The sequence below is a fragment of the Panthera uncia genome (genome assembly GCF_023721935.1).
Source record: "Panthera uncia isolate 11264 chromosome A1 unlocalized genomic scaffold, Puncia_PCG_1.0 HiC_scaffold_17, whole genome shotgun sequence".
NCBI classification, from domain to species: domain Eukaryota; kingdom Metazoa; phylum Chordata; class Mammalia; order Carnivora; family Felidae; genus Panthera; species Panthera uncia.
Genome location: NW_026057577.1, coordinates 17,506,526 through 17,526,479, shown reverse-complemented (window position 1 = coordinate 17,526,479; position 19,954 = coordinate 17,506,526). Strand labels below are relative to the sequence as shown.

Genomic DNA, 19,954 nt, shown 5'->3' with positions numbered 1-19,954 from the left:
CCAAATTCGTGTTCTACCCCCACTACCTACCCCTCCTTACTGACTCCCAGTACTTCCTACCCTTCACCACGTCCTGCCTGGAACCAGAACCGGAAATGATCTTCCCTTGCCCAAACTGGCAAACTTCCACTCATCCTTCCTGAGCAAGCATTCAGGTCAGTTACCCCTGAGCCCACAACACTAGTACAATGCCTGGGAGACCTAAGCACATAATACATAATCATGTGAATGAGTGTTTTCTCTACCTGCCTTGTGTAATCCTGACAGTAAGAACAATATCCATCCACTAGCAAGGTAGACAGAAGGGTGAGGGTGAAGAGGAGAGAGAAGCTTCTAGTTTCTCAAACAACTTCTAAATGCCTAAATGCAAAGAACTAAGGAAAGGCGGCTGGTAGGACTCAACTTACACACTGATTCTTCCCTCGAGTGAGAATTATAGGGTGAAAACCTAAGTCATTTGCCTTTTTAATAAAAATCAACAAGGGGACAATAGTTTATTTCAAATACCCACCCACCCAATACCTACTTCAAAAAGAAAGAAAGAAAGAAAGAAAGAAAGAAAGAAAGAAAGAAAGAGAAAAGCAACCACAAGGAACACTAGCATGTTTCAAACATGCCCAAACTAGTCATCAGCCATTGAGCCAGCAAATTACAAAGAGTGTATACTGAAATACCACTGCTTACCTATCAGATTGGCAAACACCCAAGGGCCTGACAACACATTCAGCTGGCAAGCTTGTGAGGAAACACATAATTTCATAAACTGCTATAGGAATGCAAAATAACACAATCCTTAAGGAAGGGGATTTGACAATGTCTAGCAAAATTAAATAGGCATGTACCTTTTGATCCAGTAACCCACTGCTAGGAATCTATCCTAAAGATGCCCTGACAAAAATACAAAAACACATATGCACAAGGCTAATGACTGCGGCCAAAAATGGAAAACTGAGCTATTGAAAAGGAGGTGGCATCTTTAAATATGCCCGTTGGGGGGTGAACTACAGGTATATTGTTAGGTTAAAAGAAAAAAAAAAAAAGCAGGTGGAAAAAAATGTTTTAATACACTACTGTTTAATTTTAGACCACAGTTTCATCTAAGGGTACAAAAATGTACCTGTATTTGTTTATATTTTTTTAATGGAAAGATAAACAACTTTTTTTTTTAATGGTCATCAAAGGGAGAGGAAGAGAGGAGAATGAGGGGAACATAAAAAGAAGCCAGTTTCAGCAGATAAACCTAAGGCAGTACATACTTTACACAGGTATAAAACAAAATCAGTTTCTAAAAAAAAAAGCCCTAAGGTGGAGGCTGGGTGACACAGTCTGTTAAGCACCAGACTCTTGATCTCACACTGTATGTGTCTGAGCCCAGCATCCGGCTCTGTGCTGATGTGTATAATGTGAGACAAAGTAAACTGCTAATCATGATATTCTAATTCCATCAAGCTCAGCATTTAAAGTACTGAGATTTTCGATGCGAGACAAGACACCACTGAAGATAAAAGATCAAGATAAAAATTCCTGTTGGCCTCAACTTAAAAAAATTCCTATGCTGTGACCACCGAAGAGATCTCGAAACCTTCACAAATACCCTGTGCCCAGCTCATGGTCTCTAAATAGCATTTCTCAATACAAGCAACCAGAGGTCTTTAGGGAAAACCCTAATTCCAGAACTGGACCAGGAAAGGTAAAAGATGTACCTTGAATACCTTGTTAGGAAGCAAGGAAGTGATCAAAGACCACTAAGATTGTGTCAGTGACACAGCACCCAATTTGAAAATGCCAAACTTGAGGGTGGCTTAGTCGGTTAAGCATCTGACCGTGGCTCACTCGGGTCATGATCTCGCAGTTCGTGGGTTTGAGCCCTGCATGGGGCTTGCTTCTGTCAGCACAAAGCCTGCTTTAGATTTTCTGGCCTGCGCTCCCTGTTCCACCCCCTCTCCAGCTCGTGCTCTCTCTCTCTCAAAAATAAATAAAACGTTACAAAGAAACCAAACTTGAAAGATGGCCAAAGAGGGGCAAAAAGTATATCAGAATCATAAATGCAAGGGACTACATTGTATCGAATATGCTAATATCCACAAATTCATAACAATACTAATTTTTTAAAGACAGCCTCTCTGAAAACCTTTAATTTGTGATCTTTGAGGCAGCCAACTTATGGTTTTGAAAAATAAATAATAAAAGAAAGAAGCAGGCATTTATCCTGCTTTTCCTGGAAAAACTACACCTCAGGGTAACCAAGTTACGAGGCAAAGTTTCTTTGTACACATGTATTCAAGTCAATAAATGAAGGAAGAACGATAAAATTAAACTATCAATACTTAGCAACCACTAAGGAATTAAGAGATCTAGGCAATGCTCTTCAAGGGCTGCTAGCATCACAAATCAAAGCTGAAAATGACCCAGCCTCTGCCTTTTCATGACGTAAGCAAATGAAAAAGGTATCATAGGGATGTAATCAGCAAAATTCAGTGGGGAAAACTCTATGGGACAAATGTCACAGTTTATACAACAAAATAATTGTAAAAGAAAAAAGAGAAAGAGAACGAGATGGTAAAAGAACTTAGAGATTAAGGGGCACCTGAGGGGCTCAGTCAGTTGAGTTCCCGACTCTTGGTTTCTGCTCAGGTCATGGTCTTAAGGCTTCGTGGGGTTCAAGCCCTGGTTGGGGCCTCCGTACTGACAGTAAGGAGACTGCTTGGGATTCTCTTTCTCTGCCCCTCCCCAACTTGCTCTGGGTATCCCTCAAAACAAACAAATTAAAAAAAAACAAACCCAGAACTGTTTAAAAGAGCCTACAGATTAAAAAAGATTAAGGACACATACTAAGCAATCACATGATATGGACCTAGTTTCAATCAAATTCAAACAAACTACATTTAAAAAAAGAACATGCTTGGGAAAATTAAGAAGATGTAAAAATGAATTGATACTTATAATAATAGAAGAATTTCTGCTTTTTTTCTTACTGTTCATTTTTAAAGTGTCTGATAATTATATTAGGATTATATTTTTAAAGGGGAATCTTCGTTTTTTAGACATACATGCTGGAAATACTCAGAGACAGGTCTGAGATTTGATTCACAATGAAAGAGGGGAGAATGTGAGGGGAAACGAAGCTGGCTGTAAGCTCATTATTTTAAAAGCTTAGTAAAGGCATCATTTTCTTCATTGCTCTATATGTTGGAATTTTTCATAACAAAAAAGGGAGGGGGGCAAGACAACAGGAAATTAAAACAGAAAAGGCACATTCAAAGCAAAATAACAGAAAATTGCATTGAAAATCTGAATAAGAACCTGGAAAACCAGCATAAGAATGCAAGGTGTGAGCCTGATGGCCCCAGTGTTTTGCAGGGGTGCTGGGACTGGGGAGGTGAGAAGCATGTATCTCTAGGCCCTCTAAAATATATCCTAATCACTTATGTAGCATCTTGGGAAAAAAAAAAAAACATAGGCAGTAAATAAGGCTAGAAAACAAAACCTGAATTGATCACACAGTTTGAAAGTTGTACTAAGAATATGAAATGAATCCATGGTGTTACTTCTGAAGTACTTCAGAGTATTTGCAAAGATTTTATTTTATATAGCAGATGACTATTTCTCCTGGACTTTTGTTTACATTATTCATTGACATTAAAGAGCTTAAAAAAAAAAAAAAGTTAACTTCAAGGCAGTCCCTACTATTAAGAATAAATTATAAACATAGCTTGATACATTATTCCTTGCACTTTGCAAGAATTATGTCATTTGAGCCTCAAACCATTCTACAAGGTAGGTAGTAGTATTCTCTTTTACAGATGAGGAAAATAAAGCACAGGGGATGAAGTGACTTGTCCAATGTCAGACTTCAAGCTAAATGTTAGAGGCAAAATTTGAATGCAGACAGCATGAGTCTCTAGCCTGAGCCTTTCACCGTTAGGCTGTGTCAGCCTCTGTCACAAACTGGTGGAAAAGAACAAGTAAGCTTTTTGACAAATGGTAAAAATTACACATAAAGCAACTAAAATAGCTAAAATTTGATTTGATCCATACAGGTTCGTTTCTAATGACACACACGCCTCATTTTTGAGACAGTGTGCTGTAATGTGGACTACTAACTTACTTTCACATCACATCAGACAAAACTAAATGCAACATGATATCCTGGATTGGACATTAGTGGAAAAACTGGTGAAATGCAAAGTCTGGAGCTTAGTTAATAGTAATATACCAATGCTAGTTTCCTTGTTTTGACATTACCATGGTGATACAGGATGCTAACGAGGGAAACTGGGTGAGGAGTATACAGGTACTTGCATTTTCTAACTTTGCAACTTTGCTGTAAGTCTAAAATTATTTTACAATTAAAAGTTTATTTTAAAAAACACATATGGAGCACCTGGATGACTCAGTCGGATGAGCGTCCGACTTCAGCTCAGGTCATGATCTATCTCACAGCTTGTGGGTTCAAGCCTCGCGTCTGGCTCTGTGCTGACAGCTCAGAGCCTGGAGCCTGCTTCAGATTCTGTGTCTCCCTCTCTCTCTGCCCCTCCCCCCATCTCAAAAATAAATAAATGTGTTTTTTTATTTTAATAAAAAAAAACATATAAATTACGGGGCACCTAGGTAGCTCAGTCAGTTGACAGACTCTTGATTTCGCTCAGGTCATGATTTCAGGGTGGTGGGATCGAGCCCCGAGTTGGGCAAAGCATGGAGCCCATTTGAGGTTCTCTCTCTCTGCTTGCACACTCTCTAAAATATTAGTATACTAAAATAAAATTTAAAAATATATAAATTACAAAATGAAAACTATTAAAAAAAAAAAAAAGATTAAAATGTATTTCTAGCCCAAGGAAAATAAACTTCTGTCCCCAAATTTCTAAGCACCATACTTGCAGAATTCAATCCTCTTGTGCCCTATTTTGATTCTTAAGGTAGTATTGTGTTGGCTAACGTTCAAGAATATTTTCACAATTGTATATCCTGTCTTTAAGGGTAAGGAACATACCCTACCCGTGCCTGGTTTAATTATGCAGCACATATTTAATGTTTGCTGATGCTGTGAATTTATGGGCATGAGGCACTGTGGCGGCTATGTCCTTGTTACACAGAAGCCTCCTTCATCATAGATGCTTATAATGAGTGACTTTGAGATACTGTGGTGGACGTCGTGGTCTCACTGTCCTTCTGACCTTCTCCCACTGCCGTGCCTACTGGGTTAGGTGGCAGGAAGGGGACTGACCTCATTCCCAGCTCCAGAAAGGCTGGAGCTTTTATTATTTTTATTATTATTTTAACTCCATCTACTTAACGTAGCCTTGCCACGGTGATTGGTCCAGGTGGCTGTGGTCTCAGCCAATCAGCTCACGGAGCTCCCCCGGCAACAGGATTGGTTGAAAACCAACTGGGACTAATAGGATATGAAAGGAGAGGTATTTTGTTCCGAGATTCTGGGAGGAAAGTGCCCATATCCTGAAGGAACGCCCTGGCTTCCTCTGGAAGTCAAGCACACACAATTTTTTTTTTTTTTTTTTTTTTTTTAAATCTGCAACTTGTTCCTTTCCGTCACCAGGTGAAAGCAGAGAGGAGGGCCACTCCTGAATAGCCAGATGCCCTCATTCAACTTCTTCTCATTTTCACAAACACAAAATGGCAATAAAAATATTTCCTGCAGATCACTGTTAATTCCAAGGCAATACCTGCTTTGGGGTTACGCTAAAAAACAACAAAAAGAATTGAGAACTGGAATGATATTAAGGTGTCGATAATTGTGTGACAATACTGACATTTTGGTTATAGGTTTTTTTTTTTGTTTTTTTTTTTTTAAGTCTTTACTTGTTGGATATCCTAAGTGAAATGGTTACAGGTGAAATTATAGCTTAGATTTGTTTTAAAATATTCCAGAATTTTAAAAAAATGAAAAATAAGGGGCGACAAATGAAGTAATAATTTAAAATACTGAAAGTGAGTAAGGAGTAAATGATTCCTCATGTTGTTCTATTTTTTTGTATTTTAATCCATAAAGTATTCTAAAATTTTTTAACGTTTATTTTTGAGAGAGTGTACACGCGCAAGCGGGGGAGGGGCAGAGAGAGGGAGAACCAGAAACAGAAGCAGGCTCCAGGATCCCAGCTGTCAGCCCAGAGCCCTACATGGGGCTTGAACCCACAAGCCGTGAGATCGTGACCTGAGCCGAAGTTGGGCATTTAACCGACTGAGCCACCCAGGCGTCCATCTAAAAATTTTTTAATGTTTATTCATCTTTGAGATGAATTTGAGAGAGAGAGAGAGAGAGATAGCACAAGTGGCAGAGGAGCAGAGAGGGAGGGAGACATAGAATCTGAAGCAGGCTCCAGGCTCTGAGCTGTCAGCACAGAGCCTGATGTGGGGCTTGAACCTACAAACCGCGAGATCATGAGCTGAGCTGAAGTCAGACGCTTAACTGAGTACCTGGATGCCCCTATTCCATAAAGTATTAAAACAATAATGTTCCGTACACATATCTCAACATTATGATCATGTATGTATGAAGCTGCCCTATGTAGTAAAAAAAAAAAAAAAAAAAAAAAAAAAAAAAAAAAAAAAAACCATGATACATCAGGTACATCAGTGAGAGTCCAGAATCCAAGAAAAAGATTTGTATAACCACAACACAGACACACATAACACAGTCACATATAGTTAAAGCAAACTCGAAAAACCATCTAATTCAATGCCTTTTTTCACAGCTATAAACAATGAAATCTAATACATTCAACTTTTGTGTTGCTACCTAGGTAGCAATTCTGGTGTTGCTACTTTTACCGACAACATATCTGAAACCTGAAAACAGCAGCCTACACGGTCCCCCACCCCGCCCCCGGGGACCTGCTTACCACCACATCCAACGAACTGTCCTCCATCCTTACAAGACCACTCAGCCACCGCCAGCACCCTCCTTGCGGTAAAGCACCTACCGTTCTCTCTCTTCCCACCCCTTTGCTTCCCCCTCCTCCCTCAGGATGCAGTGCTGAGACGTCTTTGGTCTTTGCTCGGGCAGACTCTAGGAGTTTACTTTCAGTCCACCATCTTTCTTCCCTCCACATGCTCTTCCTGGGAAGAGCATCAACTTTGATACTTTTTCATCTTTTGGGCTGAACGACCACCTAGAGTGGTATTTCTAGCCCAGACCTCTATCCTGAGCTCCAAAACTAAGCAGCCTCATCAATCACAAAAACCTCAATACGTCCGGCCCCAAATGAAATTTCCTCCTTGCTTCTGCTCTGATTTGGTCAACAGCAACGGCATCCACGGGAGTCACCACTGTTGCCTCACGTCCAGTCGCCAGGCCCTGGAGATTGGCGTTTTCCCCTTTCCCTTCCCAGATGCCTTTAGTTCAGGCTCTCACCCTCTCTCCTTTCTGGTCCTTCTGCTAGCATTCCTTAAATGATTAATGCTCCAGGGTGCTCTTTCTAAATACAAAGCTCATCATCCTGTATTTACTTCCTTCCTAAAAATCCTCCAACGACTTCCCAAAGTCCGGAGCTGAAGTCCACAGTTCTTTACAGCTCTCAAGGCTACCGAGCTGGTCTCTCCCCACCTCTCTCGAGGGTCAGGAGTCACCCTGCAGAATCCCTGCTGCTCCTAGAAACTCCAGTCTGCACCCAGACCCCCACCCACCCAGTGAGCTGCTTCACGCCTCATAATCACTGTTCTTCTGGTGTTCCTCTCCTATTAGAAGACTCAATCACTCGTTATTTACTCAGCGCACATGTACTGAATTCTGACTATGTGATAGGCCCTGTACTGGAATACAGCTGTGGAGACGGACACTGAGTCTTAAAAAGTGTAGAGACTTGCAGGGGAACAGCCAGCCAACAAATAAGCTATGATGAAGTACTACTTGAGTGCATGTGAATTTTGTTAGAATATCCTCTCGGGCTTCTTTATAAACTTAAATGATTTACAAGCGCCCCTCCTCCCAGCTTGTTTGTTTAAATCGGGGAGCTTAAAATGCCTTGCCCTTAAGATGAGATTTTTGCCCTGCAATTCCTCCTTCTAGACTTCACAATGTCAGCAAAAACCTCACCTGATTTCTAAAGTCAGCGTTCCTAAGCAGCAACCCACCCCCCCCCCCGCCGCCGGCCCCATCCCCGCACACCACCCTAAGGCAGAGCACAAGTGCCCTCTCCCTCTGCCCCGCGAACACCAGGGTACCCTAGCCCTTTCCTACCTTGTCCCTCCCAGCTGAGAGTCCCTAAGGAACAACACCCCTGCACCTTTCAATTCCCCTCTCGACATCATGCAAGCCCACAGTAAATGTTTAAGTGCTCAAAGGGCAAAATTTCACTCTTTAAAGGTAAATTACCTTGTACATGGAGCATAAGTTTGTATACTTTTTTTAACGTTTTATTTTATTTTATTTTTATTTTTGGGACAGAGAGAGACAGAGCATGAACGGGGGAGGGGCAGAGAGAGAGGGAGACACAGAATCGGAAGCAGGCTCCAGGCTCTGAGCCACCAGCCCAGAGCCCGATGCAGGGCTCGAACTCACGGACCTCGAGATCGTGACCTGAGCCGAAGTCGGTCGCTTAACCAACTGAGCCACCCAGGCGCCCCTACTTTTTTTTTTTTTTAAATAACAATGGAGCAATATGTATAAAAACTTTAAACAGCCCAGAAGTACCACTTCTAGTTAAGGTTCTAGGTAGATTCTAGTAGTAGGCATAAAAAAAGCATGTATGGGGATTTCTCAGGCCAACATTTGACACAGGTGCTAAAAATTAGAAGCAAATGTCCAAGCACCTGGGTGGCTCAGGTGGTTAAGTGTCCCACTCTTGTTATCAGCTCAGGTCATGACCTCATGGTTCATGAGTTCGAGCCCCTGTATGGCATCAGGCTCCATGCTGACAGTGTGAAGCCTGCTTGGGATTCTCTCTCTGTCTCTCTCTGTCTCTCTCTCTCTCTGCCCCGCCCCACTTGCTCTTTCTCAAAATAAACATTTAAAAAAATGTTTTAAAAATTAGAAGCAAATGCCAGTCGCCATGAACAAGAGATCTGGGTAAACAAATGATGGAGTATTCCTTAAGAGGAAGATCCTTTGCTAGTAGCTAGGAGGAGACAGACCTATCCATATCGGCACAGAAAGATATCCATGTTGTAGGATGAATCTTACAACTTATTCTAAGGGGAAAAAAGCAACATGTTTTCAGGGCAAACAGAAAAGTCTCTAAGACAGCACCCCCACGTTTTATGTCTTTAGGGCAAGGGATTAGAAGCAAGGAGATAGAACCACACTTCGCTACAATGAACCTCGTATCACTGAATTTGTTTGAGCACACTATTTCTTAAATTTAAAACAGACATAATCACTAGAGTAAAAAGATGTGCTTTACTCCGAAGTATCCATTATTTCACAAGTTTCTTGTTGAGCAACCTGCGATCGTATTTTTAAATTCTGAGGGTTTGTTAAAGGCGAAATATTATCCGCTGCTAAATTCCCAGGACCTAGAATACAGACAGGGAGCAGGCATTCAGTTAATATTTGCTAAATGAGTAACTGCTGAGCAGTTACAAAATAGCTGCTCAGAGGGAACAAAGTATCCAATAGCTGCTTCCTAGACTCATAGAGGGAGAAAAAAAAAATCACTTGCAGTGGTATCTTAACAATATGGTTACCAGTCTAAATGAGATGGGATTTTTGTAAAAAGTTAACTTTTAAAAAGCATGCCAACTGTCATCACATAGGCAACCTTCACACTGCCAAGTTGACCAAGAAACGGGCTCCTTCCAAATCGATTTAATTCACAACCTGGCACATGCCTGGTAGTAATACAAGTCAGGAAAAGGTATTTGAAAACAGTGTGGGAAAACACAGATGCAGTAAGAGAAGAGAATCGCTAATGGCCAAAAAGCCTTAATGTTGATTTGAAAGTGCTTCTTTGGGGAAGTAACTAACTTTAGTTTGGATTACTGAGACCGCCTTCATCTAAAAATGACCAAACAACCAGGCTATGATCTTCAGATCCTAAAGAATGTCCCCAAGATGGTAAGCCCTCCATGACTGTTGATGCTGACGGGGGAAGTGACCTATCTGGAAGAATTAAAGACAACCCAGGTTTCAAGGCTTTAAGGAAAAGGGTTTGCATACGTTCAAGCTTAAATTCAATCTCCCACCCCCCCCCCCCCCTTTTTAATTAAAAAAGACAATATTTAACCAAATGTCAATTCATTGTAAAGACTTATTTATATAAATAATGGCCAAACAGATCTCAGCTCTGCCCTCCCCCACCCTCCCCAGTTGTAGTTTCCTCCCCAAAAGAAGGCACTCTGAGTACTTCTTTTGGGACACCTGAACTCAGAGGTCTACTTAATCCTAAAAGCCCACATACTCCCTGCTTTTTTTTTTTTTTAATCACTGCTCTTAATTCTCAAAATTCCCTTGAGAGGTAGATTTAATCCTCCCTATGAAAACACACAAGGTTCCAAATAGGCTGTCACCAAAACCCAGGAATGTTTAGAGGAGAGAAAGGTTCAAACCCTTGCCTGCCGAATGAAAGTCACTGGTGTTTAGCAAGTGAGTGAGTTAGAGCTGAATAATGTGATCACTCCTTTCAGGCTGCCCTCTGCAATCTTCTCTGCCTACCTTCTCTTTAACAACTGGAAATAAAATTCTTTTCAAGGTCCAACCAGCATGAGGAATTTCTCCCTTTAGCAATGATGGTCTAGATAAAGGTGCCTACGTTCACTGGGAAATCAACCACCCACAGTTTACTTACTGAACTCGTTACCCAAAGGTCCCAGGCCCTCCCTCACCCTCCCGACACACTCTTCCACGCCTGAGATGAGGGGGCCTGTTTCTCAGTTCTCAGGGATCAGTCTCAGGTACGGAACAGGTGCTCAGAAAGTACCTGATGATGCCATCTCAAGGCACTGCAGAACGAGGAGGGTGGGGGGGGGGGGGAAACTTTGGAAGCCATCTAAAAGCAACACACGTGCTCACTCGGGCTTTAATAAATCTCTACAAATGATTTTTTTTTTTTTAATTAGAATGTTCTCCATCTGAATGGACCCACGGAACTTGGAAACGGACATCAACCCGCCGCGAAGCCACTCCTGTCTGGGCGGAGAGGGGGCAGCCGTGCCAGACACGAACGCAGCCCACCCCGGGCTGCAGAGGGCGAGCGGCGGGGAGAATGGCGAGCGCGGCGCACGAGGGCTGGACTCCCCGCGCTCCTGCCCCGAGGCCCGGAGCGGGGCCGGGAGGGGGAAGGGAGCGAATCGGGGCCGCCGCGCCGCGGAGGGGGCCCCGTCTCCCTGACAACCGCGCCGGGGCGCAGCCCAGCCTCAGGCCCGAGGGAAGGGAGGGCAGCCCGGGGACCCCCCGCGCAGGGCGGGCGGCGGCCGGGGGCACCACCGCGCTCAGCAGCCGCGGGCCCCGCTCGGGGGCCCTGTCCGGCCGCGGCCCGCGCCTACCGTGTATCCCCGCTCCAGGTCGCTCTCCTCGTAGCGAAAGGACGGGATGTAGACCTCCATGGCCGCGCCAGCCGGCCGGCGGAGGGCGAGCGGGGGGCGGGCTCGCGGCCGCAGCTCCGCCCCCGGCCGAGCGCCCCGCCTCCCTGCCCTGCACCCCCAGGACCCACAGGCTGCGCGGCCCGGCCGGGAGCCGCCGCCGTAGCCGCCGCCGCCTCCGGCGCACCACTGGCGCGCCGCGCTCCTGGGGGCACGGGGCGGGGAGCTGGGGGCCCCCCGCGGCGGAGGGCGCGGGGCTCTGGGCTCCCGGGTCCGGGCCCGCAGGGCGGCGGAGCGGAGCTGGGCCCGGAGGAGGCGGGGCCTGCAAACCTGTGAGTCTGCAGAAAAGGGGTGTGCGCGCCTCCGCGCCAGGCGCCGGGACCGGGCCGCACCCGGGCGCTCCCTGTCCTTCGGGCGCCCGCCCGCGCTGTGTCTGCAGTTCCCGAGACGCCACCCGAGCGGATGGCGGGACCGCGGGCGACAGAAAAGCATGGAGCTCCTGGGTTTGGTTTCGGATGCTTGGGTTTTCGTTTTTAACTCTCGGCTGGCAGGAACAGCAGCGAACCCTCCCAACTTTTTACCCAGACTTTTCTATTTGCCTTAGAGTCCAAGGTCAGCGTCTCGTTCTGAGTTCGCCCGCGAAGCTGGGGATGGTATTGTAATACTGAACCTGAAAGTCAGCGGGCCACAGACACCCACGTTCTGGCTTCTAGGTCCAATTCTAAAATACTGCCTTTGAGTATCTGTGGCGTTTTAACTAGAAGACAGACACACACACACGAGGAAGAAAAGAGAAGAAGGAAGAAAAGAAAAAAGAGGGCCCGAATGTGCTCTTCAGGCCAGGACCAGATAAGCTGAAAGTGCCTAACAGATGAAATGTTAGCAGATTACCTTTGCAAACTCTGCCTTAGATTAAAGCATGGAGGGGCGCCTGGGTGGCTCAGTCGGTTAGGCGTCTGCCTTTGGCTCAGGTCATGATCTCTCAATTTGTGGGTTCCAGCCCCACGTCCAGCTCTGTGCTCACAGCTCAGAGCCTGGAGCCTGCTTCGGATTCTGTGTCCCCCTCTCTCCCTGCCTTTGCCCTGCTCATGCTGTCTTAAAAATAAATAAACGGTAAGAAAGAAAGAAAGAAAGAAAGAAAGAAAGAAAGAAAGAAAGAAAAAGAAAGAAAGCATGGAGCAGAATAGAAACTTGGAAGTGACTTGTGGGTCACATTATGAAGTGACCAGCCAGTGAGCTTTGGGGCTGCAGGCAATCAGCTTCTCAACCTCACAACCCAGAGATCAAAAAGTCCCACACTCTATTGTCAACCCACAGATCAAAGAGTCCCACACTCTATTGTCAACCCACAGATCAAAGAGTCCCACACTCTATATCCTCAGAGCCAGCCAAGTGCCCCTAAACACCTGCTTCTAACTCTGTTTGCTCTGGAGGCCAGGGGCATTACAACTTGGTAAGCTCTGAAGTTTATCCTGAGCCCCTAAATCGTGGGAAAAGAGAAAGCATCAGGCCCTTTCCTTTAAGAACTTGGCTGATGTGCGGGTTGCCTGGGTGGCTCAGTAGGTTAAGCGTCAGACTTTGGCTCAGGTCATGATCTCGGCTGACAGCTCAGAGCCTGGAGCCTGCTTCAGATTCTGTGTCTCCCCTCTTTCTGCCGCTCCCATGCTCATGCTGTCTCTCTCTCTCTCAATAATAAACGTTAAAAAAAAAAGAAAGAAAGAAAGAAAGAACGGGCCTGATGTGGACCTACAAAACCTCATTAGCCTCATCTGAAGACCTGTGTGCTGACCCACACACTTGCGACTCCAGCATCCCCCCCCTCAGAACTCCATGCCTCAGCAGAAATCTGTGCCCCGTGACCAGACTCGTCTTCCTCTTTTCTTCTGGCCAGCACCATCTCATGTTGGGAAACAGCTCTATGGACACCATGCTGAGTTCAGAGCCTGGCTTATAGGTTCTCTTAAGCCTCTGGTGACTATCACTGGGTGTTCTGTGATTCACTTCTCTGCCTCACTCAGTAGGTTTTAGGGCATATACCTTTAAAAATATTTTCTTTATCCCCTGCTTGGCACTTTGCCTGGCACATTTTTCTTGAAAGCCTTGCATAAGCATTTAAATAATCTCTACAAAAGCAGCAGAATGCAGCAGGTACTATGGCAGATGCTATTAACTACCCTGTCTCAGTATTAAGCTTTCTGATAACCCCATGAGGAGGTGTGATCTGCTGTAGGACTTTAAAGAACTAAGAAGTAGTGTTTCTTTTGTTGTTGTTGTTGTTAAGTTTGTTTTTATTTATTTTGAGAGAGAGAAGGGGGTAGGGCAGAGAGAGAGAGACGGAGACAGAATCCCAAGCAGGCTGTGTGTGGTCAGCATAGAGCCCAACACTGGGCTCGAACTCATGAACCATGACTTCATGACCTGAGCCGAAATCAAGAGTTGGATGCGTAACTGACTGAGCCACCCAAGGCACCCCCTGTCTTGTTTTTTTTTCTTTTTGAATAATAATGGTGAGGTGCCAGGTTGGCTCAGTCAGAAAAGCATAGGACTCTTGATCTCGGGGTTTTGAGTTTGAGCCCCATGTTGGGCTCAACATGGAAAAAAAATCATGAGTTTTAAAGTTTAAAAAAAATGAATAAAATAGGGGCACTTGGGTGGCTGGGTCGGTTAAGCATCCGACGTCAGCTCAGGTCACGATCTCATGGCTTGGGGGTTTGAGCCGCACGTGGGGCTCTGTGCTGACAGGTCACAGCCTAGAACCTACTTTGGATTCTGTGTCTCCCCCTCTCTCTGCCCCTCCCCCACTCATGCTCTGTCTCTCTGTCTCTGAAAAATGAATAAACCCTAAATAAATGAATAAATAAATAGAATCTTTAAAAAAAAAAGTCTCAGTGGTTAATGTAACCCAGGATTATGCAATCATAAAACCCTTGTGCTAGAGATTGCTGAGCAAACTTTTAGCATGCTTTCTACACTCTCCTACCCCAAAGCCTGCTAGTAACCTGGCATATACATTTTTGTCTGGCATCACTCACCTGTTTACCTGTTGAACTGAACAGGCAGAAATGTGTGGATCTATGAAGATCTGACAGAATGGCCCAAGTGAAAACTATTTGCTGTATTCTAATAGCTGTGTATAATTTAATTTTGCCTTGCTGAAAATCCAATATGTGGGTGTGTTCTTGGGGTCTATCGGCTCAGCCATAAGTGGTATTGCTATTATTTCAGTTATTATAGATGGCGTAATTGAGGCTTAGACAAAATAAGTAACTATGAAATTCCTAGCTAATAGAAGACCTTAATTTTTTTAAAGAGCTAAATTTCTTTTCTTTTTCTTTCTTTCTTTTTTTGGGGGGTGTGAGGGGGAGAGGGAGAGACAGAGTATGATTGGGACCAGAAGAGGGACAGAGGGAGAGGAAAAGAGAGAATCTTAATGGAGTCAGATGTGAGGCTTGATCTCAGGACTATGAAATCATGACCTGAGCCTAAATCAAGTCGATGATTAACTGACTGAGCCACCCAGGCTAAATTTCTAACCAAATTCTGTGAGTAGACACTAAGAAGGGGAGAAAAGAATAACACTACAGAGAACATGGCAACTATTTTATCCTGTTGTTCCTACATAATTTTTAGACTTACTCTACGATCAGAGACAAGCCAGCTAAATTTTTTCTCAGAACCTTAATAAAAATACATGGCAAATACATATGTAAGACATTGAACAGTTAGTATCTGTTAATAAAAGTAAAAAATATGAGGCACCTGGCTGGCTCAGTCGGTTAAGCTCTGACTTCAGCTCAGGTCATGATCTCACCGTTCTGGAGTTTGAGCCCCACGTCGGGCTCTGTGCTGACAGCTCAGAGCCTGGAGCCTGCTTTGGATTCTGTGTCTCCCTCTCTTTCTGCCCCTCCCCTGCTCACACTCTGTCTCTGTGTCTCAAAATTAAATGTTCAAAAAAATTTTTTTAAACAAAAGCAAAAAATTTGCATAACCAAAATAATAAAATTCTGTTAGAATCCAGGTATAAAACTCTTACAGTAAAAATACCATATTTACATAATACTGGGTAGAAATATATTTTAGCAATATAAACTAGTTAAAACACGAACTTATGTTAGTTTTTGACCTGAGTTCAAGAGTTGAATGCTCTAATGACTGAACCAGCCAGGCACCACTATATTAGAAGTTTTGACCAAAATCTATCAGGAATGTATTACATATTCAACACTCAATTATAAGACTAATACATCATGACCAAATAAGATTTATCCCAGCAACATAAAGGTGGTTATGTTGGTGGATTTCCTAAACATTAGGAAATCCGTTGACGCATTTCTTAGCATCATATTAGAAAAGAAAAAAAACCAAATGAATATTTCAGCGAATCCTAAAAAATCATTAATAAATCAGTGTACCACTTCCTAATAATTCTTAGACTAGGAAGAGCTAGAAACATCTTTTTTTTTTTCTTTTAAAGCTTATGCATTTATTTTGAGAGAGAGAGAGAGAGAGAGAGAATCATGTGCATGAGTTGGCAAGGGGCAGAGAGAGAGGGAGAGAGAGAATCCCAAGCAGGCTCCACACTGTCAGCACAGAGCCCGACACAGGGCCTGATCTCATGAACCATGAGATCATGACCTGAGCTGAGATCAAGAGTTGCATGCTTAACAGACTGAACCACCCTGGCGCCCCACCTTTAGCTTAATAAAGGTTAACTACCATAATCCCACAGCAAATCTATTCAGCATTATATGAGGAGACATCATAACAGTACCAATAAGTGTATCACAACTGTTCTTTCACATTTTGCTGGAAGCCAGTGAAATAAGACACGTAAAAGACCTAAGAGGTACAGATATTGGATAGGAAGAAAGAAAACCAAGGTTATGTGTAGATGAACTCTACATAGAACACAGTCAACTAAAAAATTATTAGAATTAATAAAAGTTTCATAAGGCACCATATATTAAATCAATGTATACTAATCAGTAGATTTCTTATACAATAGCTTTCTTACACACTAACATTAATCAGTTAGAAAACAACATTGGGAAAAACAAAAGATATCACCAGTAACAACCTTTAAAACTTATAATGTCTGACGATAAACTTTACAATAAATGTTCAAGACCTTTTGAAGAAACATAAAAAACTTTATTAAAGGACATAAAGAAAGGTCTGCAAATAGTTACAGCATGTTCCCAGATGGAAAGAATCAATTATTTTAAAGATAGGAGATTTCACCAATATGATTTATAAAGTCAATGCAGTTAAAACCCCAATAAGCTAAGAAAAGTGACAAGCTGGTTCTAAAATTCACATGAAAAATGAATAGTCAGGGCAAGTTTGAACAAGAAGAAAAATGAATGAAGGCATAAGTTAATTTACAGGACATCAAACATTATAAAGCCATAACCCAGACCTTCTTTGACTTACAATGGGGTTATGTCCTGAGAAACCCATTATCAGCTGAAAATAGCGTTAAGCCAAAAATGCATTTAATACTTGCTTAACCTAGTGAACATCGAGTCTTAGCCCACGATGTCCAGAACATGTCCAGAATGTTTCTGTTAATCTACATTTGGGCAAAATCATCAAACACAAAGACTATTTTATAACCAAGTATTGACTATCTCCTGGAATTTATTGAATACTGTATGGAACATTAAAAAAAAAAAAAAAAAAAAGAATGCTGTAGGTGTGTTAGTTGTTCACCCGTGTGATCTCCTGGTCAATTGGGAGCTATGGCCGCCCAGCATCACAAGAGAGTATCATACTGCACATCATCAACCTGAGAGAAGGTGCAAATTCAAAATGTGAAGAATGGGTATTGCTTTGGCACCAGGATAAAGGCAAAAACTCTTAAGCTAAACCAGCATAGGTCAGGGAGAGTCTGTAATGAAGCCAGGGTCATCCTGGAACAGAATGAGACAATGCTCCAGGGAACCAAGTAGTCCGGAAACAGATCCCTGAATATATGGCAATGTAGCATGAACCACACAGTGTTATTTCAAACTCATGGGGGTGGGGTGGGGGGGGAGTAGTCAACAAATGGTATTTACTTAGCTTTCATAAATGTTTAAATTGTAAAATTTCAACATATGTTAAAAATAAATGGTGTTTAGATAAATGGTATAGAGACGAGTTTATAGACAACTGGCTATCCATTTGAAAGAAAAATAAAATAGGTTTTAAAAATGAATTCCATATAGAGTAAAAATCTCTATGAAAAAGCAAAGCTATAAAAACCTTCATGTGGATGAAATCTTCTTATTACAATATACAAAATGTCAAAGACATTAATGGAAAGCTATTTTAGACTAGATAAGGATTTAAAATTACACTTGACCCCTGAATAAAATAGGGGATAGGAGCACTGACTCCCCCCGCAGTTAAAAATCCATGTATAACTTGGGGTGCCTGGGTGGCTCAATCAGTTAAGCGTCCGACTTCAGCTCAGGTCATGATCTTGCGGTTCGTGGATTTGAGCCCCACGTGGGGCTCTGTGCTGACAGCTCGGAGCCTGGACCCTGCTTCGGATTCTGTATCTCACTCTCTCTCTGCCTCTCCCCTGCTCACACTCTGTCTGTCTGTCTCTCTCAAAAATAAACATTAAAAAAAAATTTTTAATCCACGTATTACTTTTGACTCCCAAAAAACTAAAGTACGTATAGCTTACTCTTGACTAGAAGCCTTACCCAGAACATAAACCTTCAATTACACATTTTGTATGTTAGATGTATTATATACAGTATTCTTTCAATAAAGAAAGCTTAGAGAAAAGAAAATGTTAAAATCATAAGAAAGAAAATACAGGTACCATAATATACTGTATTTATAAAAAATTCCACATGTAAGTGGACCCGCACAGTTCAAACCCATGTTGCTCAAAGGTCAATTGCAATGTAAGCCAAAGAGCATAAAGTTTAAAAAAACATTCAACAAGCAGAGAAAAATATTTTCAACCTGTATAACAGAGGACTAATGTACATTATACATGTAAAGAATACACAATTTTTTTAACAGCATAATAGGAAATGTTCACAGTTCGAACAGGCATTTCCCAGAAGAATTCAATTGGGCCCAAAAATCTGTGTTAAATGTTTATTAGCACATAACAAATTACCTCCCGCCACAATTTAGCAATTAATACTTATCATCTCTCACGGTTTCTATGGGTCAGGAATCTGGGAGCAGCTTTGGCTGCCGTCAAAATATCCACCAAGGCTCAGTCATCTCCAGAGTCTACTTACTGCACTACGGGACCCACCAACGAGGTGGGTCACTCACATGCCTGGCAAGTTCATGTTGGTCACTGGCAGGAGGCCTCCGCTCCTGGCCTCTTGGATCTTTCTATCTGTCCCTCTGCATATCCTGAAAACATGGAGGCTGGCTTCCCCCAAGGCAAGAAATATAAGAGCTAAGGACAGAGGCCACAGTGAAACCACACAATGAATACTACGTTGCTGTTAAAAAAAAGAAACAAAGAAAACCTATCTAGAGAGCTCTAGGTTACGATAGCAAATTGAACATCCATAACCGATTTCACGTTTTCCTCCAGCCCCAGTAAAACTACAAGGAACTTTCCCTTTTTTTCCCTTACACCCATAAAAATAGGGAAAACAGGAGAAGAGAGAACAGCAACAAGATATTTGTGAGCTAGAAAGCAGATGGATGAGAAGTAACTGTTGTAGCAAACAAGAAAAAGCTGAATTTCAATGGGAAAGCTGAAAACCAGCCTCATTTACACAGCACAACAGTCAAAGGCACAGCAACAGGGAACAGCAGGTGCCTCCCAGAATGGGAGGGGGTTGGCTACAACTCGGAAGATGGAGTGACACCTAGCTGAGAATCGGGAAGACCCCTTCCTTCATCACCTCCTCACCTCCATGCTATTCTAGACGTGCTGGAGGTTATGTCCTCAAGAGAGGGGAGAAGACAGAGGCCTTGCATTGTAAGTTGACACCCTGTCTGAGGGTCTGGGGGGTGGTGGCAATATACATGCTGAACGATGAACGTTGAAAACTTTCCTACCTTCCAGGCAGGAAACAGGAAAAGCATTCTCTGGAAAATCTGACCAGCCCAAGAGGAGAAATCTGGAGACACCCACATTGGAAATTTCCTACAAACAGCTCAGTGAGATCACTCTTCAGTGATGCTTAAATCTCACAGGTCCCGTGACTATGCTCAGAGCACCCAACTAGCTTTCGCTGCTAAACATGTTTCACTGCTAAACGTGAAGAGGCATTCAGTGATTAATAGGTATCTGAGGAGAGCATCTAACGTGAAAGAGAGGCCAAAATAGAGAAAATAATTTTGAGGATACAGAAACGGGGAGGAAAAGAACTTTAAAAAGTACCATAAAAAGTAACATTCTCAGAGAAATACAGGCCTTAAAGATAGGACTGATCAGGGGCACCTGAATTCCTGGTTAGTTCCGTGTCTGACTCCAGCTCAGGTCATGATCTCATGGTTCACGAGT

General features: G+C 43.0%; 1 protein-coding gene across 1 annotated transcript in view; it reads right to left on the bottom strand.

The window, feature by feature from the left end:
* SNX24 (sorting nexin 24) overlaps positions 1–11,587 on the bottom strand; it is a 156,313-nt gene extending 144,726 nt beyond the window's left edge. Inside the window, exon 1 of the mRNA XM_049649093.1 lies at positions 11,440–11,587. Within this exon, the coding sequence (XP_049505050.1) occupies positions 11,440–11,499 (60 nt within the window). The 5' untranslated portion in view covers positions 11,500–11,587. The remainder of the gene's footprint in view (positions 1–11,439) is intronic.
* Between the last annotated feature and the right edge of the window lie 8,367 nt (positions 11,588–19,954).